Source organism: Hibiscus syriacus, unplaced genomic scaffold (genome assembly GCF_006381635.1).
Source record: "Hibiscus syriacus cultivar Baekdansim isolate YM2019G1 unplaced genomic scaffold, ASM638163v2 tig00110940_pilon, whole genome shotgun sequence".
NCBI classification, from domain to species: Eukaryota; Viridiplantae; Streptophyta; class Magnoliopsida; order Malvales; family Malvaceae; genus Hibiscus; species Hibiscus syriacus.
In genome coordinates this window covers 162,322-186,400 of record NW_024062923.1, presented here as the reverse complement: position 1 = coordinate 186,400, position 24,079 = coordinate 162,322, and the positions used below count along the sequence as shown (strand labels likewise).

Here is a 24,079-nt window from a genome sequence, read left to right as displayed (position 1 = left end):
GACTAAATTAAAAAAATTATTAAATTCAAGTACTAAATACTAGTTTATAAAAAAATTACTCCAAGTCCAAGGAGACAGAGACATACGCACGGCCACGACGCCGCACGCGCGCACCTCCAAATTCCGAACGGTGAAAAGGATCTACCAATATAAACCGTCTTCCTGTTAACAGACTAGCACCACGCGCGCGAAATCACACGCGCAACAATTAAAATTAAATTTAAAAAGGTTTTAGCTTTTCTTTTCTTTTCTTTCGTTGAATTTACCACGGTGTGATTGCTTCATTGTTCAGCCTTCACAGTCCATTATAAGCAGAAGGAAGAATAGAAAAAAGAAAGCTGTTACTTTTGATTTGGCTTTGTCCGGGAAAATAACAAGGTTTTGGTTTGCTGTCTAAGTTGGGCCTTCTGATTTTTCTGGGATTTGAGTGTTAATGGAAGCTGCGGCGTTTGCTTAAGCGCGTCTGTAGAGATTTTCCGGCAAAGGGTTGCTGCTGCAAGAATGGATGTTTCTTTTTGAAGCTTTGTCGTTTCATAAGCTGAAAGAGTTTGAAGTGATTATATGGGGAAGAAAGTTGATGTCATTTCAGTGTTTTGTTGGAGGAAAACAAGTAATTGGATTCCTTGAGAAAATTTCCTTCTTTCTTTTTTCAAATTGATCCAAGATTGTAAGCATGAAGGCTCCACCAAATGGATTCATGGCAAATTCTGCAGAAGGTCTGATTTCTCTCAATCCATTCACTTTTTTCTTCCTTTAACTTAGTTTCAATTTTTTTTTGGAGTCAAAATGGTTCTTTTGTTTTCCTCTGTTAACCATACCCCTCTGACTTGTTTTTGGTTTTGGTATTAGTTTGGTTTCAGTGCTCCACATTTTCAATATAAAATGTCAAATATTTTTTGAGAAATCATATAAAATCCCATTTTCATAAAAGTAAAGGTTATGGTAACTGAGTATCAACTTTACTCATTTTAATGGAGGAAGGTTTGGGATCAGTCATTATGCTGTTATACATACATACATACATATGTGTTTGTGTGTGTCAAGTTCAAATATAAAGTGTTATATAAGAATATTCATGGTAGCTTTTCAACTGGGGACTGGGGAGTTTATGGATATTGGGAATACATATATTGCAAGTTTGTACTTTTTAATAGTTTCATGAATTTATCGTTGTATTTGGTTTCCTGGGATCTTTGATTAACATTCTAGTTGGTTTTTGGAAGCATCAGAAAGGAAGAATATCAATTCAGAATTATGGCATGCTTGTGCTGGACCACTTGTTTCTTTACCTCCAGTTGGAAGTTTGGTTGTTTACTTTCCGCAAGGCCATAGCGAGCAAGTGAGCCGTTTTCCTCATTCGTCCCCGTTGAGTGTTTTTTTTATTTCCCTGAACCTGGCCTTTTATGGAGTTTTCTCTAATTATGATGTATATTTTTTCCCAGGTTGCAGCATCAATGCAAAAGCAGACTGATTTCATACCAAGCTACCCTAACCTTCCTTCCAAGTTGATTTGCTTGCTCCATAATGTAACATTGCATGTAAGCAAAACCGCAGCACCGTTATCCCGGGTTTCTTGTATATTGGATCATTGAAGGGGAAAAGGTTTTTTCTAATTGAGTTTTGTGCATGTATCAGCAACTTTGGATTGACCATATCTCTTTCATATCTTAGACAATCTTTCGATCTAACTGCCAAGTCATTTTTCGGCATAGGTACTTGGCGCATCCATGTGCTATCTGGTTAGTTTGTGATTGTATTGGCTACTTCTAGGAAGTTATTGTTGGGTGCTGAGTCATATTACAATATGAATAGGATCCTGCATGGTTAGTGGATGACGATAACTTCGTGATGGTCAAAATGGTGTATGCAAGGGAAGTTTTATGATTATTATATGAAGTTGCTAATTAATTCGATTATTTAAACGTTGAATCAGGCTGATCCAGAAACAGATGAGGTGTACGCCCAGATGACTCTTCAACCTGTGAACAAAGTAGGTCAGCTATTCGATTCGAGAATTAATTCATGGATATTACAGAACAACCTCTTTTTTTTTTTGGGGGGGGGGGTTCAATTTTCACACGTGAAATATGGGATGAATCTTTAAAATAATTGGTGTGCAGTATGACAAGGAAGCATTACTGGCATCTGATATGGCCCTCAAGCATAGCAGACAGCCTGCGGAGTTCTTTTGCAAGACTCTTACAGCGAGTGACACTAGCACTCATGGTGGATTTTCTGTGCCTCGACGCTCAGCTGAGAAGATCTTCCCTCCTCTGGTCCTTACAAACTTCCAATTTTAGATTTCTATTTTAGGATTTAAGAGGTCTTATGGAAGCAATTTGTGTCTGTTTTCGCTAAAATCTAAATGATGATATTTTGGTAGGATTTCTCGATGCAGCCACCTGCTCAGGAGCTGGTAGCTAAAGATTTACATGACAATACATGGACATTTAGGCATATTTATCGAGGTATCGTTCTTTTCAAGATACTGCTAAGTAATCAATACTTTCTTTTCATTAGTGTTTCTTATCAACTCCCATGCTACTTAGAACTCTTTGGTGTAGAAGAAATTCTTGTTCTTTTGGGAAGTAGTCAAGTTAGTAATGGCCATTTCCTTATTTTTCCTTGAACATTGATGGTAAAGATTCGACAGTTTCGTTGTTCACTTAAATTTGATCTTCATTAGTAATTTTTTAGGGTGGTACTGATAATTCATAGCATTTTGCTTTTCATATTAAGGTAGCTTACTTATTTAATGTTATCGGCATTTGAATAACCTATCTAAATGCATAATGGCTTCTTTGCAGGTCAACCAAAGAGGCACCTTTTGACTACTGGTTGGAGTGTCTTTGTTAGCACGAAAAGACTCTTCGCCGGTGATTCCGTCCTTTTCATAAGGTGTGATTCATATAAAATATACCTACAAACACACACATGCACAAACACTCTATTCATTTTTCTGCTTAACTGAAATTCTTTGCTTAAATGTAGAGATGAGAAGTCTCGACTTCTCTTGGGTACAAGGCGTGCAAATAGACAGCAGCCGACTCTCTCTTCGTCGGTAATTTCTAGTGATAGCATGCATATTGGGATCCTTGCTGCTGCAGCTCATGCTGCGGCAAATAACAGCCCGTTTACTATATTCTACAATCCAAGGTATTGGTATACCACATTTGGTTGTATATAGATTCATTGTTATTTTTCTAATCATCAAAGAAGGATATTAATTGAAGGTCTAAAAAGATTTTATTAATTTTGACAGGGCGAGCCCTTCTGAGTTTGTGATACCCTTAGCGAAGTATAACAAAGTTATGCATACCCAAGCTTCCCTTGGCATGCGGTTTAGAATGATGTTTGAAACCGAGGAGTCTGGGGTACGTAGGTACATGGGTACGATTACCGGTATCAGTGACTTGGATCCCGTGAGATGGAAAAATTCGCAGTGGCGTAATCTTCAGGTATTTTTACTGACATCCTTAATGCCAATATTAATTTACATCATGGTTCATAATACATCACTTTATCATGTGAACTTGCTACCTATTGGGGCTTGTATAGGTCAAGGTGGTGTTGCACAGGGAGGAAACACCACTTAATTTTTAATTTTGGCTACTTTTTTATTCTCAACAGGTTGGATGGGATGAATCTACAGCTGGTGAGCGGCCAAGCCGAGTTTCAATTTGGGACATCGAGCCTGTCATAACTCCTTTCTACATTTGTCCACCTCCGTTTTTCAGGCCCCGGTTTCCCAAGCAACCAGGGATGCCAGGTAAATCATATTTGCCATACATATCTTACTTTAAACATCGACAGACAATAGGAAAATCCAAGAACTTTGTTTTTAATATTGTAAGAGGTTTTGCAGATGACGAGTCTGATATGGAGAATGCCTTCAAGAGAGCTATGCCCTGGCTCGGAGATGACTTTGGTATGAAAGATGCCCCTAGTTCAATCTTCCCTGGTTTGAGTTTAGTTCAGTGGATGAGCATGCATCAGAATAATCAGTTTCCAGCTGCTCAATCAGGATTCTTTCCGTCAATGGTTTCTTCAAATCTGCTCCATAATAGCCTTGGCACCGATGATCCTGCCAAATTATTGAATTTCCAAGCTCCCGGATTACCTGCGTCGAATATGCAATTTACCAAAGCAAATACAAACCAAGTCAACCCGTTGCTTCAGACGCCTATGGCATGGGCCCAGCAGCAGCAACTTCAGCAGTTATTGCAGACTCCTTTAAATCAACAGCAGCAGCTTCAGCCTCAGACTCAGCCGCAGCCACAATCACAGGCACAGGCACCTCCACAACAGCAGCAGCAGCAGCTACAGCCACAACAAAAACGGCAACAGACGCAATCACCGCAGCAGCTGCAACAGCAGGCATTCCTCCCGTCTCAAGCAAATAATGGAATCATTGCCACTAACCAGATCCCAAATCAAAATCTGCATCAACCAGTTGTTTGCTCGCAGTTTCAGCAGCAACAATTGCTGACGAGCAATAGCACTGCCCAAACTATCCTCTCCGCCAATAAAACTTCATATCCTTTGATGTCATTATCGCAAGATACACAGATTCAGCAACAGATGGATCAACAAACTAACCTCATACAGAGACAACAACAGTTGCAGCAGTCACCACTACAATTGTTGCAACAAAGCTTGTCCCTGACGACACAGCAGCAGCCACAGATGCCGCAATCGTCTCAGCAGGGCTTCTTGGAGCAGCAGCTTCAATTACAACTGTTACAGAAATTGCAGCAACAGCAGCAGCAGCAGTCATCTCAACAGTTACTCTCCCCAGCTGGATCACTGCTGCAGCCTCCAATGGTGCAGCAACAGTCGACCCATCAACAAAACCAATCGTTGCAGCAATTGCCACTTTCACAGAGCCCATCACAACCTCTCTGCAGCAACGGCTTCTCAACATCAATGCCTCAAGTTCATAACAAGCCTCTTACTGCTATGAGAACCCATTCTTGTCTTACTGATGGAGATGCACTGTCGTGTTCAACCTCACCTTCTACCAATAATTGTCAGGTTTCCCCATTGAACTTTCTAAGCAAAAACCAGCAAGTACCATCCATGTTGGCGACGGATCCACTTGTTGAGCCTGCAAGTTCCCTGGTTCAAGAGCTTCAGAGCAAGCCTGATATAAGAATCAAACATGAACTACCGACCTCTAGAGGATCAGAACTGTCGAAGTACAAAAGTACTGTGACAGATCAATTAGAAGCATCCTCTTCTGGAACATCATACTGCCTAGATGCAGGCACTGCCCACCAATATTTCTCCCTCCCTCCCTTTCTAGAAGGTGATGTTCAATCACATCCTCGGAACAATCTTCCTTTTATAGCTAACGTTGATGGATTGGCGCCTGACACTTTGTTATCAAGGGGATATGATTCTCAAAAGGATCTTCAAAACCTACTTTCAAGTTATGGTGGCGACCTGAGAGATATTGATGCAGAGTTGTCTACTCCTGCAATAAGCTCTCAGTCGTTTGGTGTGCCGAACACACCTTTCAAGACCGGGTGCTCTAATGATGTCGCCATCAATGACACAGGAGTCGTAAATGGACTGTGCGCCAACCAAACTCAACGTATGCGAACATATACAAAGGTATGTAGCATAGCCCCCATTGATTATGGTTATGCTTGTTACCTCTTTTATTCTATTTCTTCTATTCCTCTGTCAAATTTCTCCTCCAGTATTATTATGCGTCTTGTAGTATAAATCTACAAATTTCATCATGTCTCTAAATGTATGGTGCTGGTTCGAAATAATGAAGGTGCAAAAGCGTGGCTCAGTTGGAAGATCAATTGACGTGACCCGCTACAAAGGGTACGATGAAATCAGGCACGATCTAGCTCGCATGTTTGGCATCGAGGGGCAGCTGGAGGATCCACAGAGTTCTGACTGGAAATTAGTTTATGTGGATCATGAAAACGACATATTACTCGTCGGTGATGATCCTTGGGAGTAAGTAAACAACCCCAATCTGAACTCCTTTTAACCTTTACTTGTGGTTTCTATTCATCCTCATTTCTCTTTGCAGAGAATTTGTAATCTGTGTCCAGAGCATAAAGTTACTGTCATCGGCCGAAGTACAGCAGATGAGCCTGAATGGTGATCTCGGAAATGTGGCGGTTCCCAATCAAGCTTTCAGCGGTACCGACAACGGAAATGTGTGGAGAGGACAGTACGATGATACCTCAGCCGTTCCGTTTAACAGATAAAAAAAAGGTTTCAAGATTCACATAGATAAACAATTTGATAGCATATCTTCAATGAAGATGCAATGATTAGCCTGAGTGAGTAGATCATAGGTGTTAAATTTAAAAAATCACTGCCGTGAAGGTGGCAGGAAGATCATGGTAAGGGGCCATTGATGTACAATCTATGAAACCATTATATTGATAGAGCTGATCTGACATTATTATGTCCTGTAAATGGCCATCTCTTGTACAATTAGCATGATTTTTTGTCGCAGTCGATGCTTCCTTTTTTGTTTTAAGAAAAAAATCATTATTTAATAATGAATACGTTAACGGGTTTCAACCCAATCTTATTGGGTTATTTTAAAAATATATATATATGAGTTCGGGTCGGGTTAGATTATTTTCAAAGGATGAGGTTGCGGATTAATTTAGTTTAGGGTGAAAAAATTTGATTCGAGATAATATAGTTATCTCTTAAATATTTATAGATAGTTGTAATAATGATCTATTTATATATTTTTAATTAAAGTAGTAAAGTACATAAATGTTCTTCCGATTATATGGTATTGTTTTATTAAGTTCATTGGCTATTAAAAGTTACAAAATGATCATCCGTGTAACATCCCAAAAGGCGGGCTAGTGACCAAAATGCAAATTTTGAAAGTTTGATGGTCAAAGTAGAAATTTGGGAAAAAATTAAAGACATAAGTGGTATTTTTCCCAAAAAGAATTTATTCCATAAATGGATTATTTAGTGACCAAGGTATAAGATTTTGAAAGCTTGGTGACCAAAGTATAAACTTTGAAAAGTTTAGGGGATCAAAATGTAATTTTTAAAAAATTACAAATGGGTCACGGAAATAGGAAAATAAAAATATTATTTTCACTTTTTTTTTTAAATGTTGGAAAATAATATTTCATGGATTTAATTCCATATTTAATTTTGACTGTTGGATTAAAGTGACAGAATTGTAAGTTTTGAAAATTGCAAGGGAAAAATGGTAAAGTGAGAAAATATTTTGTACGTATTTAACTGTGGAAGATGATAAGGTTACTATAGCTTGGTATTAATGTAAATATCAAGTTCATTAAGGGTAAAATAGTATAGATATTTTGAATTCAAAGGTAAATTGGTAATTTAGCATTTAATGAATTAAATATTCATTAAATATTAAAGAAAGATGAAGAATTGTCAGATGAATTCATTCATCTTCACCAGCAACAACGTGAGCTTCTCTCCAAAGGTAAGAAAACATTTGTTTTCAATTTTTGAGCTAATTCCTTTGGAATTCGAGTTATGTCGTGAAATAGAAAAGTGATATACGCGAAAAACGCTATCGTTTGGTACCAATATTTCTTTCTTATCTTGCTGGATTTCAAAGATCCCAAATCTAAGGGTTTATGTTCATGATAGGATTCATGAAATTGATGATAAATCTTGATGATTTAGAGGTTATAAATTCATTTTCAAGCTTGAGTTATGGTTAAAACATGTTCAATCTTTCTAGAAATTATTATTTGAAAATTTGAACATGATGAATTTGAGTGAGAAAAATTATGGAAAAATTATATAAGGTCTGGAAATGATGTAGGAAATATTCTACAAGCTTTAGAAAATTTGGGGACCATTCTATAATTTTTGAAAAGTTGGGGGATCAATTCATAATTTTAGAAAAGTTGTAAATGGTTGAATAATTGTCTAATAGTTATGTACTATGCTGGAAATTGATGTTTTGAGATTGGAATGAGCATTTAGATGTGAAATATGACCATTTTGGAAGTTTAAAAAGATTAGTGATTTAAGTGCAACATTCACATAGTTAGTGTACCGATACACTAAGGAAGTGTATCGATACCCCTCTTAAAAGGAAAACTTTCGAATGTAATTTGTGTACCGATACATAGGTAGTGTATCGATACACCAGTGAAGGGATGTACCCATACCCTATAGTGGGTACCGATACACTGAAAAAAGGAAATGTAAATAGATCTTTATTTTAGTTTAAGAAATGAAGGATCGAATAATAATATTTGGAATGCTGATATGGATATTATATGTATGATTGTGTAGATATCGATCAAAAGCAAGTTCTGAAACGACCACAAAGTTAGGACCAATCCTAAGAGATAAATCATAGAAGTGGATTGGATATATAAAGTGTCAAGGTGAGTGCAATTTAATTTGTACTTATGTTATTGAATAAACATTGACTTGCGATGAGCCAGTGATGGAGTTACTATGGTAAGAAGTGACTCCTAAAATGTTATATGATTGATGTGATTCTTATGTGTGCATGAGTACATGAAAATAGGTATATGTTATTATATGTGGCATGATCTAATGATTACATGTATATGCGATATGTGATACTAAACTACATGAATTTATGAAAATATAATACAAGTTATGTGGTATTGACTTAAGTGACTATAGGAACATGTAATATAAGATATGTGAATCTAATATATGAAAATACATGCCTATGTGATAAGCTATGTAAAGCTATGAGATAAATTATATAACATTGATATACAAACTATATGAAAGTATGTACATGAATACATGTATAAGTTTATATGTTATTTTATGTGTTATGTGATATATATATATATATATATATATATATATATATATATGAATATATATGTGAATAAGATATGATATACATGTTTTACATGAACCCATGAGAAATGATATAAGTTATATGATACGATCTATGTGATTATATGCACATGTGATATATGTTACATGATATGAGCCTATACGATATATGTTATATGATATGAGGTATATGTTTACACATACATGTGGTATGTGACAGAAGAGAAGGAACATGTGATTATAAGATCAATGATTACACGTACTTGTGATACGTGATAGAAAAGAAGAGATATTTGTTTATAAGATAAATGATATGAATAAGTGATGTGAATATGTGAACTGTTATAAATGATAATGCCCATGTTATGTGATATGAGAGCTAGGGGTATAGTTGGCATACCAAGAGTCGAGGGTCTACGCGGTCCTTCGGGACATATACAAAGGTCTTTCGGGACAAATACATAGGTCCTTCGGGACAAATTTCACATGCCCCTAGTGGGACCCCATAAGAGCTGTGGTGACAATATATGTGCACAACCTCTATGTACTCACATATCTTTAGTTATCACAAGTGTACTATGGGCTAATAAAGAGATAACAATGAATACAATGAATGTTATGCATATGCTTTTAGTTATATGAACTGTATTACATGAATTATATGATGTTATGTGTATTTGTTTATGAAATGATGTATGATGTGTATAAATGATAAGTATATGATTATACGATAAAAGGTATTAATGATAATAATAGAATAATGATAAGAAATAAGATAATCATATATGTACATGTGTGGATTTGATATATGAATAGAAATATGCTGGTGTATGATATGATAGTAGTAATTGTTCATGCATGATTATAAGTTAGAGTTTTTATTATATGTTTATATGCCTCACTAAGTCGTAGACTTAGCGTGTGATTGTTTCACATGTAGGTTTCGAGAAGAATAAAGAGCAATGTGGAGCAAGACAGGTCAGTTGCTTCTTACCGAAGATCATATCAGAAAAAGATTTTTGAATCATATGTATTTTGGATATTGAAAGTAGTTGGCATGTAATTAATGTTTTAAATGGTATACACTCTGACAAGTTTTGTAATGTTTTAAACGTATATATGTAAACGGTAACTTTATACTGATGAAAGATAAATTGTCATGAGTTTTTATATATGGTTTGTCGAAATTACTGTAGCAGGGTATCGGTACACTGTAGCAGGGTATCGGTATACTGTAGCAGGGTATCGATACCCCTGTAGCATTCTGAAAAATTTTTAACATCGATACTGTTCATTACTGTTCATGGTACTATTCATACAGTATAATACTATTCATAAAAATGTTTTTCTTTAAATTTGTTATAATGAAACATAATTCAAATGTATATTATCGTATTTTATTAATATAAGTCCAAATGTTATGTTATTTTGTAAGAATATTGTTTTAAAAAGTCAATGTGACATCTCAGACTCGTATCCGGGTCGGGTACGGGTTGGGGTGTTACACTCCGACTATAGAGTGTTGTTTTGTTGAGTCTTTCGACTATTAAAAGTTATAAAATGATCATCTGACTATTTATTATGTTCCAAACTCGTCATTTTTTGTTAAAAAATTAATGTATTTTGAGGTGAACGTTAACATGTTGACTGGGATATGATAAAATCTAATCCTAAAATCTCAAACTACATTCTAATAGTTTGGAACATAATGAATAGTCGAGTGATCATTTTGTAATCTTTAATAGTTGAGGGACTTAACAAAGCAACATTTTATAGTAAGAGGATCATTTTGTAACTTTTAATAGTCGAGTGATTTAATAAAGTAGTACCCTATAGTTTGGGGACCATTTGTGTACTTTACACTAAAAATATATATATTTTATCGGATTAGGTACGAAATTTATCGGGGGAAAATTGATTCAAATTTTGGATCGGATAAATCTTCCTTGAACTCGAGTCGAATGGAGGGATACGATGCTCAAATCAGAATTGAGTGGATGAAAATTCGACCCAACTCGAACCCGACCTATTTTTTCCTATTTATCGGATCTGTAGAACTAGGGCATTTGTGTTTATTAGTACATATTTGACCAAACACAAATAAGGAAGATTTTGAGAGTTTGCTTTGTCTTTTATCGATGTTTTAGTCATACGTCAAACTAATTTCCAAGAAGTCGAGGATTTTAAACATTGTCTGCCTGTCAACAACGTTGAATCCATTCATCAAACAGTCGGAATTTACAAGGCAGGAAACATCCTCGTTACGTAGAATTAAGGACTTGCTAGAACGGTGGACCGACTCATGTCGCACACTTAATTTTGATAGGTGAATTTTTTTTGTAGAAATTTTGTTTACCACTTAAATCAACCCCTATCGCTGAAACGATTTTAATTAGTAACGGAATTATAATTAAATATGTTTTACAACTTATTTATCTGTGTTTATGAAGTGAATGTTTAGTGTTGACTTTGTTTACGTATGTACATAGAGCGGAAAGTTCTGATGTGTGATAGTCTAATTTAAAGGTACAGAATTGTAGAAGATAGATATAATCGAAAACGTTATAAAAATATAATATTTTTAGTTGAGTGTAACATAAATTATTAATATTTTAACTTTTTCAATGATCGAAAATGTTGCGAAGCTTGTGTAAAACCGAAAAATATTAAAAAAAATTAACATTTTAAGTTGCATCCAACCAATAATATTATATTTTTTTATAATATTTTCGATTATATTCGTTTACTATAGTTTCTTAACCTTAAATTACGAGTGGTAGGTGGATTTGTTAGACCTGTTTTTCTGTTCATTGATGTGAGGAAGGAAGGTAAGCAGATTGACTGATGATAAGTTGAACTTCGTCTCTCGTGGCCGTGGGATATCATGCATGACGTAAAGCATAAGCGCGTGGTGCCATCAAAGCAGACATCCCCACCGTTGGATTCTCTACCCCAAGACCCCAAGTTTCTTCGGACGACGCTGCTTTGTCCCCTCACGTTCCATGATAACGATACTAATTTTAATTAGGGTAAATTTTATAACAATCGTCTTCACTCACTGTAATTTAAATTTGTTCAACTTTTTTTACTGAATTTAATACAATTAATATTTTTTTTCACTCAATCTTTAAATATTTAACGGCGTTAAAACAATGTTGCTTTAAAAAATAAAATTTTCACCAAAACGACGTCATTTTGCATCCATATAACAGTTCATGCATAACGCCGTTTAGTGAAAAAACGACTGAGTGATCAAAAATACTAATTGTGTTAAATTCAATGAGGAAATTAAACGAATTTAAAGTACAGTGAGTAAAATAAGATATACAATAAAATTCAGTGATGATTTGTGTAATTTAACTTTTTAATTATTAAAGGGGTTCAAGTATAATGTTTTCATCTTACAGGGAACGGAATGCAACTTTAATTATAAAAATAAAAATAAATGTATACACGTGTTCTTATTTTTTTAAAATAATATATTTTTTGAAGTTATTATTCCATTTTTATTTAAAATTACAAAATCCATCCAAGTTGTGGTATATAAAATTAATTTACTGGGTGTGTCAGGAGACCAGTGCATGCATGTGGTGTTAAGTGGTGCAGCAACATGTTTATAAGGTTTTAGGAATGTCAATAAACTATTCATTGCTTTATACTTTTCCTCTACTAAATTAATTAATGACAATTGTGATTTAGTACTTGAACTATCAGTTTTAGTCTATTTTAATATCTAAACTTGCATTTCTTAAAATCATATTTAACATTTAGTTTTTGTTTCATTTTAGTATTCCGTCGTTAAAAACTTAACAGACGAGCTCACTGGTCGTTGCATCTACAATCACCGATCATTGCATCCGTCGGTAGATGGAGCCCAAACTTTTCGACCCTTGAACGCAATTTTGGTCTCCATTTCACCGGAAAACACTTCAATCTTCCCAGATCGATGATGGACTCTTCGATTTCTTCATCCTCCGATCTTCATTGTCCATCCTCCGATCTTCATTGTCTATCATTCGATGAGCCTAAAACTAGTCTATGTTGGTTGACCCGTTATTCTCTTGTGGTCTACCATTCGAATTAGTCGTTTGTCCACCAGAGCTATGCTACATCATCTCATCTGTTAAGTTTTTAACAACGGTGTACTAAAATGAAACAAAAATTAAATATCAAGCATGGTTTTGAAAAAATAAAAGTTTAGGTACTAAAACACACCAAAACTAATAATTTAGGTATTAAACAAATAGTTTACCTATTAATTAATATTTAAAAGGGGTCAATTACGTGTTTAGTATCTAAACTATCAATTTTGGTCCGTTTTAATACATAAAATTTTAAGCTTTTCAAAATCATACCTAAAATTTAATTTTTGTTTCATGTTAGTACCTCTGTTCAAAATTTAATGTTAAGTTGTAAAAGAAATTGAAATTGTAGGTACTAAAACGAATCAAAAATGATAGTTTAGATACTAAACGTGTTAAGTTTTCAACAGTTGGATATTAAAATGAAACAAAAACTAAGCATTAGATATGATTTTAAAAACCTTAAAAATTTAGATACTAAAACAGATCAAAAATACATGTTTAAATACTAAGTGCGTAGTTTACCCTACCTAAACAAAATTGTACCAGTAGTTCTAGATGTGGAATTTAAGCACGTATATAATAAAAGTGCCACGTGGTGAACGGATCACCTGGGACAAACTCCCCGCGTAAAGACGACATCGCTAAGCTCTTTGCGGTTTCCAAACGCTTAAAGCCAACGCGTCTCTCTGCCTTTGACCGCTCAGTTTGAGTCAGAAACCATGGCTTCCCTTGCATGCTATATATAAGCCGCAAGTTCACCTTCATTTCTCAGTCTCAAAACAACTACAATAATCAAATTTATATAATTAAAAAAAAAAACACTCAAACGCCACTCTCATAGAACCCTGATCAGCAATGGTGAAACACATAAGCGAAAAGCCTGCGGCGGAGAGAAGAGATTTAAAGTTCAAGGGTGTTCGCAAGCGGAAATGGGGGAAGTGGGTATCGGAGATCAGACTGCCAAACAGCAGGGAAAGGATTTGGTTGGGATCTTATGACTCCGCCGAGAAAGCAGCCCGTGCTTTCGACGCCGCTCTTTTTTGTTTACGCGGCCAATCGGCGAAGTTCAATTTCCCCGATGCTCCGCCCGAGATCGCCGGCGGTAGGTCTTTGACGCGGACCCAAATCCAAGCCGCCGCAGCCCGTTTTGCGAAATCGGAGCCTCCGAGGGTCGTCCAACCGGAGGAATCCAACTCCGGGTTTCAAACGGAATCTCCAACGCCGTCGGTTTCGGACGGGACGGTACAGTTGGACAGTGAGCTGGCCATGGATGGGTCGTTTCTGGATCTCTTGGCAAGCGGTTCGGGTAATTACGGGTCGGATTATGGAATGAATATGATATTCCCTGGTTTTGATGATTTCTCAAGCGATTTTCTCGGATCCACGTTGCCCGAAATCGGGTACGAAGACGAAAATTTTGATGGGATTTTAGTTGCAGAATCTTTTCTTTGGGATTTCTAAAAACGGGTCAACCTGGGCGTTTTAGTATCCAGTTTGGATCCGAATATTTGCCGTGCCCAACATTTGTACGGCCCGGCCTTTTTGCTTATACTTTGAGAGATTAAATTATTATTTTTATATAATCAATCAAAAGACTAAATTCAATTGTATCTGATTTCATATTTTTTGTATGTTACACAAGTATTTTGTGTCAATCCATTAATTTTAAAACATTAAAATTTGAGATTTTTTTATGCTTATTTGAAATTATATTAAATCAAATATGTATTTTTTTTGTTAATCTAGAGTAAATATAAGGTAGTATCGGTTAAAAGACATTTCGACATTGAACGCTTGTACTCTTGACATCTATGATATTTGAACTCGAGTCCTCAAAAATAACAACAATTCATTTACCACAAAAGTCAATTTATTCGTGCTAAATCATATATATGTATAAATAACGACATAGATTTAAATTACGGGTAAAAGTGCCAAAATAATGATGTGAGAATTTTTAATTCCCAAAATAATTTCTGATTAAATCATCTATAATTTTTAGGCGTGTTTAATGGGATTACAGAAAAAAAAATGACTATTTTACACAAATATCACCTTAACAAAAATTAATTACTTGTTAGACACTGTTTAAGAATATTTTACGGATCTAGCATATTTTTAAATACTTTCTATAAAATTATTCATGCATTAAATTACATAATACAATTATATCTACCAATTACCACTTGACACTTTCTGATGCGTTTTTGACCCTTTCAAAATCATATACGTATAGTATATTCTAGGAAACTTTGAGGGTAAGTAATTTAAAATATAAATAATTTTATAAAATATTACATATCATCATCATTTTGAAAATAATTTTGCAAAGACGCGGTACATGTACCGCATAGGATTTTGAAAAATATTTATAAAAGTTTTATAACTAATATTTATTTTTCAAAATCCTATGCGGTGAATGTGTCGCGCCTTTCTGCAAAATCCTAGAATATACTATACGTATAGGATTTTGAAAGGGTCAAAAACGTATCAAAAAATGTCAAGTAGTAATTGGTAGACATAATTGTATTGTGTAATTTAATGCATGAATAATTTTATAGAAAGTATTTAAAATATGCTAGATCTGTAAAATATTCTTAAACAGTGCCTAACAAGTAATTAATTTCTGTTAAAGTAATATTTGTGTAAAAATGCCAACTTTTTTTTTAATGCTAAAGACGCCGAGATTTCCACAATTAAAATCACCCAAAGACGCCGAGAAATCTGGTCCACCTCTAAAAACATCGAGAAATCCCAAAACCCTGTAGAAAATACCTTATATCATAAATTAATCGGGTGACTACATTACTTTGGGAATTAAAAATCCTCACATCATTATTTGGGCACTTTTGCATGAAATTACGACAACAGTTAATTACAATTACAGTAAAGTTTTATATTTATTACGATGATACATGTAACAGATACTATTACGAGTATCCCTACAATATAATAACAGTTTTCGAACGATACTAAAACCCTGCTACTATTATTTAAGTCCCTGCTGCTGAGCATGATCAAGGCCAAAATGAGGCAACCAGGTGAAGAAACTGCTGAGCATCGTGTTCATCTTGTTCCCCTGTGCGCGTGGGATAATAGTTATTCATATCCGTAGCCTATTATTTTGGCGGGTTTAGCTCTTTCTTCGGAGTCTGGTGTAGTGGGAGTCCAACTCAACTGCTTCGGAGAGTGAGGCGCGTGCTTTTCAATATTTCCCCGAAAACGCCAATATTCTAGAAGTTTCTAATGAACTATTAAAACCCATTTTGTAGCACACTAGGGTTTTTGTCTTCCAAGCAACCAAACCAACCCTAATCCTTTCCATAATCTTCCCAGAACCATCTTCTTCAAAGGTACAATCTTTTCTATAATCTTCCCAGAACCATCTTCTTCAAATGTACAATCTTTTCTCTCCTCTTTAAAAGTCTAGGTCTTCATTATCAATCGAACTCGAATTTCTTTGCTTCTTGGGCAATTTCGAATACAGAGAATGGCTACATCTCAGCTAACAGCACCTTCAGTGACAGTATCGGCAAGGAACTTGGCTTCATTTGAAGGCCTTAGGCATTCATCTGTGAAATTCGCTTCCTTTGGAACATTAAAGCCTGGGACTTTGACCCACAGGTCCTTTAAAGGATTGGTTGTTAAAGCGGCTACCGTTGTTGCTCCTAAGATAATTCTTCTTATTACTCTGTTGATGCTATTGCATTGTTGCTTTCTGATTAAACTTGACATTGTTTTCTGGGTTATTTGTCAAATGTTGATGTATTGCCTTGTGTATTCTCATATTTGAATGAGACTTGACATGAATTTGTTGCTATTGGCTTAATTGAATTGTGAAAATTGATTAATCTAATACAAATTAGTGTAGCAGAGCTGATCATTTGTTCATCTCCTTGTATGTACTTTGCTTCTCCGCTTGCATGAATTCGTCTTATTGCTATGCGCAGTACACTTCGATTAGGCCCTTGGGTGATAGAGTGTTGGTGAGGATCAAAGAAGCGGGGGAGAAGACCGAGGGCGGCATTTTTCTTCCGACGACCGCTCAATCGAATCCTCAAGGAGGTGAGGTTGTTGCAGTTGGTGAAGGGAAGACGGTTGGGAAGACCAAAGTCGAATGTTCTGTGCAGGTGTGTTTCAAGGATTCGATATGCTTTCGAGTTTTTCCCCCCCCCCTCTAATTGTTGCTCCATTATCATACTCTTACTCAATTCTATGGTTGTATTAGTCTGGAGCTCAGGTCATATATTCCAAGTATGCCGGGACGGAGATCGAGTTCAATGGCGCAAATCATCTTCTCCTAAAGGAGGATGACATTGTCGGGATTCTTGAGTCGGATGACATCAAAGATCTCAAGCCTTTGAACGAAAGAGTTTTAATCAAGGTTTGCCTCCTTTCAAAATCTGTATGTTTGGTTGCTTCTACGATGTTATGTCGAAGTTTCGATTAGCTAGGGTCCATTAATTTCCAATGCATCTTTGATCGCCATTCACAAATGGTTCTTACACATTCGATTAGCCGAGGAGAAAACCGCCGGAGGTTTGTTGCTGACACAGACGACCAAGGAAAAACCTTCCATCGGCACGGTGAGCAACAGTTATATGTTTTGGGATCAGGGCATACAACCCTGTGCTAATGGTGCAAAAATGTATTACTCATCCCCTGCATTAAATGTAACAGGTGATAGCGGTTGGACCGGGAACTTTAGATGATGAAGGTAACGCCAAACCACTATCAGTCGCACCCGGAAACACGGTCCTGTATTCAAAGTATGCCGGGAATGACTTCAAGGGCAACGACGGCAGGGATTATATTGCTCTGAGAGCATCTGAAATAATGGCTGCAGTCTCTTAGATGTCTAGCAGGATTTTGAGCATCTGAATTCACTTTGAATTTTCAGATTTAGAATAGCCAAAAATTTAAGAAAATAAAATGTTGTCCTTTTTTATAAAAAAAATGCAATATTATGTTTATTTATAGATCTAATTTTTATGTGATATAAATCTTATAATATATCAAAATAAAATAAAATATTATAAATGTAGAGGACATGTTAGGTTAGATTCGGATTTCAAATAATTGTAACATGTTATTTATATATATATATATATATTTGAATACGTCTGTGTAGAGATGGGCATGAGACTCGAACCTGACGTTTTTCGATCCGATCGGATCATAATTTTTTTTAAAAAAAATTTGGGGTCTGGTCGGTTTTTTTTAAAATGTGATGTTCGGGTCGACTTTGGGTTTAGGGTGAAAAATATCCGGCCTGACCCGACCCAAAAAAAATATAATTTTATTTTATATATTTAGAAATAATTATAATATTACCTCCTTTATATATTATTTTTTCAATTAAGTCATTGTTTTTATTGAATAAAAATAAATTTTTATTATTATTTCGGGTCGGGTCAAGTAAAAATTTATTTTGGTCGGATCTCTGGTGGAGAACTCCTTGTTCTTGGGTCGGGTTGGGTGGACCAAAAACCCGACCCATGCCCATTCCTACCTCTGTGTGATTGTAATAATATTTATTCATGATTTCTTTTTAATGACTATGTAGTAATTTTTCATGACTTCTACTTTTTATATGTTTTTTTCATTGGAAATTATGAAGGCTTAAAACTAGAGTAGCGGAGTAATATTGCCTTAGTTTAGGTTTTTAACTCATTTGAATTTATTCCTTCTCGTAGCTTGCTATTGCTGACTTCTGTGCGTGCATCCTTTTCTTCATGTTTTCTCTTTTTAAATTTAGCTGTGACTTACGTTTATGTCTATATGCATGGATTTATTTGCAGGGATTACTTCCTATTACAGACGCGCATATGAAGACTGCATATGAATACTGTTCAACTATATATTTATTTATTTATACATGCATTGTATTTTATCTTTATTTTTAATTTTCTGACTTCTGGAGGCCTTCCACGGAAGCTGTTCTCAACTTGGCGTTAGGGTCAGCCTACTACCATACCTCCCCTTACCTCATTGCATATGGGAATAGAGTTTTGTTGTTGTATAGTTTTTTTGGGTAAGTTACAATTTTAGTATTTTTATTAGTTTTTGTATGTTTTAATATCTAAACTTTCATTTTTTTTAAATCATATCTAAATTTTAGATTTTTGTTTCATTTTAGTATCTTGATCAAAATTTAACATTATTTTTTTAAATGAATATTTAGGTATTAAAATAGATCAAAATTGATAGTTTAAATACAAAACGTGTTTAGTTTAGTGGTTACTAAAATGAAACAAAAATTAAACATTATATATGATTTTGAAAAAAATTAAAAATTTATACACTAAAATAGACTGAAATTTATAGTTTATGTATTAAATACATAATTTATCTTAATATTTTTAGTAATTGAAATTTGCATATACATTTTGCATATGTAAATTTTACATATGTAATTGTTGTTATTCTTTGATGACCCGAGTTTAAGTACCATAGTTGGTAGGGGTGTGAGCGCAGGGACGGAGTTAGGATTAGATATTTAAACTTAAAATTCAATAGGTAATGTCTAATTTATCTAATATTTAAACTTATAATGATTAAAATATTATTCGGCCAAAAAATTGATAACATTGAATTATGATTCTTTAGTCTCTACTTGATTAAATATTTAATATATTTTAATATATTTTTTTGACTTGAATACTTATTTTTAGATCAAAATATATTGAACATAATTTTTTTACAGGGTCGAGGTCCCTTTGGACCTCAAGATTCAATGTCAAACAGTTGAATATAATCTTTTAAAAAAAATATCGTCTTGTATTTATCTCAAATTAATAAAAAAATATTCAAAGAGGATATTTTAAATATAATTATTTAATTTAATATTTTAATATATATGATAAAATAATAATAATAATAATGTCTCTATTCCAGTTTTTGAGGTATCTTGTTGGGTTGTCACTCGAACATTGATTATCAAATAGAAACGAAAGAACATATATTATCAATAAAATTCCAAAAAATATAAATTTTATAACAATTATTAAAACCGTTTATAGATATATCGATGAAATTCCTAAAGTTATCATCTTATATGAATAAAAGAAACTTTATATCTGAAACCATATTTAAATTTCATTTTCTATATTATAAGGACCAAAATAATTTGTTTTAGAAAATTCTATAATTTACCCTTATTTTATTCATCATACTTTCAAATTTTTTAATTTACTCACTTAACTTTCGAATTGTTCTTGTTTTGATCATTCCAAATTTTTTTACTATTATTTTCGTGTGGTGTGGCATTTTTTTTTATTATTTAATATAAAATAAGTTAAAATATAAAATAAAAACATAAGGTGGTCGGATACCACCTTCGGTTGTCGTCGACTGTCGTAGATGGTGGTTGTTCGGTCCTAAATTTCATGGGTCGCTTCGCCTCGACATCGTCAGTATGAATATTACCTCCATTTTGTCGGAACTTACTCCTAAGTCCACGAATTGGAGATTGAAAGTGAGGAAGCCGGAATGTTTCAATCGAGATTTAGAGTTTTGGAATATTTTTGGATGAAACAACCATCATATTCGGACACATGGATCTAAATGAACCTATCAATGAAATTTGGAATCGAACAACCATCTTTAGTTTTTATTTTATATTAAATAATAATAAAAATACATTGTCATACCAAAATAATAATAAAATAATTTAGAGTGATTAAAACAAAAATAATTCAAAAGTTCAGTGAATAAATTAAAAAAATACGGTGAGTAAAATATGAGATAAAATATATTTCAATGTGAAATGTTATAATTTATTATGCTGTAAATCCCTAAAAAGCCAAATACTAAATAAAGAAAAATAATGAAAAATCTATGAATATCAGCAATAATTGAGAGGGAATCACTATCCTTAGATCTGCGCCACGTGTGAGAAAATAAATGGTGATGGGGGAGAATCTTTATTGTGGTAAGTGCAGGATGTGGGCCATAGCCTTCGTGATCAGGTATCAATCATTGGACAATATACAATTATAAATACTGGCCCCACCACAAAAGCGACCCTTCTATTAAATCATATAGGGTTAATTCTATCATAAGTCCCTATACTATATAGAATTGTTTTTTTCAGTCTAAAATTTCAAAACATCCTAATCGAGTTCTCTGAAATATATACATCACACCATTTAAGTCCTTTATTTTAGTTAATTCGTTAGTTTAGACATTAGATATTAGTTCGATTTTGATTTGAAATTTAGATCAAAGCCAAAGATGTTTGACATGATTAACTAGATTATTTTTAGGGTAAACTACACATTTAATATATAAAATATCAGTTTTGATTCATTTTAGTACCTAAACTTCTAATTTTTTAAAGTCATACCTAACGTTTAGTTTTTATTTCATTTTAGTATCCCATCTTAATAACTTAATGCGTTAGTACTTAAATTATCATTTTTGATACGTTTTAGTGCCTAAACTTTAAAAAAAAATTCAAAACTTAACGTTAAATTTTGAACATGAATACTAAAATGAAAAAAAATAGGTATGATTTTGGAAAAAATTGAAAGTTTAGGTACTAAAACAGATCAAAATTAATAATTTATATACTAAATACATAATTTACCCTTATTTTTAATTATATTAATATAAAGCATTCAAAATAAATAATTGAATTTTGATAATAGCAAAGCACCAATAATGACACAAAAAATAATAATATAATTCCAAACTAAACCGTGGGCTAAGTCTACCATCCTCCATAAATTTATGCCAGTTTTCAACATTGGCTACCTTCTGTGGAGGAGAGAGACAGCTTCAAATACCTCTCCGATTCTCCACCTCTTAGCTAAGGCTTTGATCATTTCTTAGTTATGCCAGGGAGGAGACCACGTCCGATGATCGGAAAATTGTCTGAACTATTTGTGGCCGGCAAAAAGCCCGGATTTTTCTTGGATGCTGCTGCAAGCCCCACAGGTTCATCAGACATCAAAACTCCATCACCAAAAGGTATGAAGAGATTTGATGCTGGTGGGGTTGGACTAGGAATCGTTGCTGCACTTGATAAGCATTCTGTTTGTAGCTCAAATTTGATTGTTGTCAATTTTTGCAAGAATCGTGATGGATTTAGGGGAAGACATGAGGATTTAGAGATGGAAAATTTGGAGGAGATTACTTATGTGATTAGCCATGGATCAGGGAAGTCATCATCATCTACAAAGGTGTATTATGATGGTGGTGAACAAAGGAGAAAATGTAATAATGGGGCAAGATCTGTGGAAGATTTTAGTTACCCAACTTCAGATTTTCTCAGTTGTTGTCATCTTTGCAGGAAACAGCTGCATGGCAAAGACATTTACATGTACAGGTAAAAAAAATTTAAGAAAAAAAAAATACCCTTTGCCTCTTTTGTTATGCTGTTGCTTTTAGTTTAGTCATTTCTGGATTCATTTTCTTGTTGGATTTATGGTGATTTCGGTGGTTGTTTTTCTCAGGGGAGAGAAAGCTTTTTGCAGTTCAGAGTGTAGGGCAACGCAAATAATGACGGATGAGAGGAGAGAACGGTGCAGATCAGAAGTTTCAAGGTCTGCAAAAGTATCAACATCTTGTGCTTCAGGGGAGATCTTCTTCTCAACTGGTATTCTTGCAATTTAGGCCTCACCAACCAAGCTTATAACGTACATCTACCGGAAAATACAGTAACTTCATGAGGATTAGTAAGAACTTTTATTTAAAACAAAAAAGGAAATTTTGGTCGGATTGGAGCAGTGATGTATAGGTTGTAATGAGAATAACTATGGAATTTGATGAAGAAATGAACTTCCTTTTGTACTTTACATTCATATTTTGTTCTTTTGAAGAGAAGATGATTGTTCATGTACACGAAGCCAGTAAACTGGAAAATTTTGTTCATTAGCCATGAAAAAACCAGCAAACCTGTTCATTAACTACTTGCTTGTTTGACTATTGTTGTTATTAGAGATACACGTGTCAGTATCTTAGTGGCTATAGCGTTGAGTAGTTATGAGGTTAGCAAATCTGTTAGCTAGCGATATGAATGACGGACTGTACAACTTGTATATAAGCAAGGTTAAGTCAATGAAGAAAACACCCTTCTTGTGCATTACAATTACAAACGCTTTTCCTAATATGGTATGTTTCGCCAAAGGTCTTGGGTTTCCTCTTTAGCCTCGGTTTCTGTTGTTCCTTTTCGGTTGGTTATTGAGTCGTCCAAAGGCTTCTTGCATAAGAAAGTTAACGTCGTTCTCGATGAGATGAACTTACTGCTATGGAAACAACAAATCCTACTGACTGTCCGTAGCCATCGTCTAGAACGGTTGTTGACCGGTGCCTTGAAGCCACCACCAGAGATGGTTATTGGTGATAACGGCGAGGTGAGTGTTAATGATGTTTTTGAGGATTTTGAGGTGCAAGACAGTGCACTTGCATCATGGCTTCTTTCCACCATCAATTCTCATCTTCTTCCTCAGTTTGTTAGTGTTGAATCGGCTGATGTAGTATGGACTACGGTGCAACAGCTATTTGCCAACAGATCTATGACGGTTACCATGAGCCTACACTGTAGCTACAATCCCTCAAGAAAGGTAATGACAACATGCGTGTTTACCTTACCAGAGTAAAGGAAGTGTACGATGCACTTGCCTCGTGTAATAGTGCAGTTACACACGTCGTTCATGTTGCTAGCATCTTGAAAGGATTGCCCAGGGAGTACCAACCATTTATGGCAGTTATCACCACGATGAAGGATACACTCTCCTTGAATGGCCTTTATACAGTTCTTTTAGATGCTGAAGCTCAGTTAGCTGGCTTCGATGAACAATTAGATTCACTTCTATGAGTGATAATGTTGCTCAGCGACAGGAAGATCATGACTCCATTGAAAGTGGTCGACGTGATTCTAAGATTCCTCGATCGTCCTCAATAGTCAGATCTGGCAGTCGAGGTCGTGGAAGAGCTAGGAGTCAATGTCAGCTATGTGGAAAACTTGGCCACCTGGTTGATCGTTGTTGGCATCGCTATGATGAGGATTTTATGTGTGTCACCTCTGATACACAATCTCACAAAGGTCATTCTGTTAATGCTCATTTTTCAGTTACTGAAACTCTTAGTATGGGTTGCGAGTGTTGTAAAGGATGTTATCAAGGAACCAATCAACCATAGGCTGATATGGTCTCCAAAGCTGCTTATCATTG

At 34.7% G+C, this 24,079-nt stretch overlaps 4 protein-coding genes across 4 annotated transcripts; all 4 read left to right on the top strand.

The window, feature by feature from the left end:
* The first annotated feature begins 373 nt into the window (after positions 1–373).
* On the top strand, positions 374–6,257 carry LOC120147399 (auxin response factor 19-like). Its single transcript, XM_039160771.1, has 13 exons — positions 374–716; positions 1,227–1,339; positions 1,443–1,538; positions 1,934–1,990; positions 2,121–2,276; positions 2,384–2,468; positions 2,808–2,898; positions 2,992–3,156; positions 3,263–3,458; positions 3,631–3,769; positions 3,866–5,616; positions 5,786–5,976; positions 6,053–6,257. The coding sequence occupies exons 1-13, from the start codon at positions 674–676 to the stop codon at positions 6,231–6,233; spliced, it is 3,264 nt and encodes a 1,087-aa protein (XP_039016702.1). The 5' UTR covers positions 374–673; the 3' UTR covers positions 6,234–6,257.
* Positions 6,258–13,688: 7,431 nt separating this feature from the next.
* On the top strand, positions 13,689–14,485 carry LOC120147403 (ethylene-responsive transcription factor ERF017-like). Its single transcript, XM_039160776.1, has one exon. It carries the CDS (start codon positions 13,758–13,760, stop codon positions 14,361–14,363), a length of 606 nt encoding a protein of 201 aa, XP_039016707.1. The 5' UTR covers positions 13,689–13,757; the 3' UTR covers positions 14,364–14,485.
* A 1,861-nt stretch (positions 14,486–16,346) lies between these two features.
* On the top strand, positions 16,347–17,771 carry LOC120147404 (20 kDa chaperonin, chloroplastic-like). The gene is made up of 5 exons (XM_039160777.1): positions 16,347–16,575; positions 16,853–17,032; positions 17,131–17,311; positions 17,421–17,488; positions 17,583–17,771. Exons 1-5 carry the CDS (start codon positions 16,393–16,395, stop codon positions 17,754–17,756), a joined length of 786 nt encoding a protein of 261 aa, XP_039016708.1. The 5' UTR covers positions 16,347–16,392; the 3' UTR covers positions 17,757–17,771.
* A 3,880-nt stretch (positions 17,772–21,651) lies between these two features.
* LOC120147402 (FCS-Like Zinc finger 13-like) lies at positions 21,652–22,702 on the top strand. The gene is made up of 2 exons (XM_039160775.1): positions 21,652–22,233; positions 22,361–22,702. Exons 1-2 carry the CDS (start codon positions 21,740–21,742, stop codon positions 22,518–22,520), a joined length of 654 nt encoding a protein of 217 aa, XP_039016706.1. The 5' UTR covers positions 21,652–21,739; the 3' UTR covers positions 22,521–22,702.
* Positions 22,703–24,079: the final 1,377 nt, after the last annotated feature.

Coding starts and splice junctions, on each gene's coding strand:
- LOC120147399 (XM_039160771.1), top strand. CDS start 674: ATGAAGGCTCCACCAAATGGATTCATGGCAAATTCTGCAGAAG. Junction 1,991..2,120: donor CTCTTCAACCTGTGAACAAA/GTAGGTCAGCTA, acceptor ATTGGTGTGCAG/TATGACAAGGAAGCATTACT. Junction 5,977..6,052: donor GTCGGTGATGATCCTTGGGA/GTAAGTAAACAA, acceptor TTCTCTTTGCAG/AGAATTTGTAATCTGTGTCC.
- LOC120147403 (XM_039160776.1), top strand. CDS start 13,758: ATGGTGAAACACATAAGCGAAAAGCCTGCGGCGGAGAGAAGAGATTTA.
- LOC120147402 (XM_039160775.1), top strand. CDS start 21,740: ATGCCAGGGAGGAGACCACGTCCGATGATCGGAAAATTGTCTGAACTA. Junction 22,234..22,360: donor AAAGACATTTACATGTACAG/GTAAAAAAAATT, acceptor TGTTTTTCTCAG/GGGAGAGAAAGCTTTTTGCA.
- LOC120147404 (XM_039160777.1), top strand. CDS start 16,393: ATGGCTACATCTCAGCTAACAGCACCTTCAGTGACAGTATCGGCAAGG. Junction 17,033..17,130: donor AAGTCGAATGTTCTGTGCAG/GTGTGTTTCAAG, acceptor TGGTTGTATTAG/TCTGGAGCTCAGGTCATATA. Junction 17,312..17,420: donor CCTCCTTTCAAAATCTGTAT/GTTTGGTTGCTT, acceptor ACATTCGATTAG/CCGAGGAGAAAACCGCCGGA.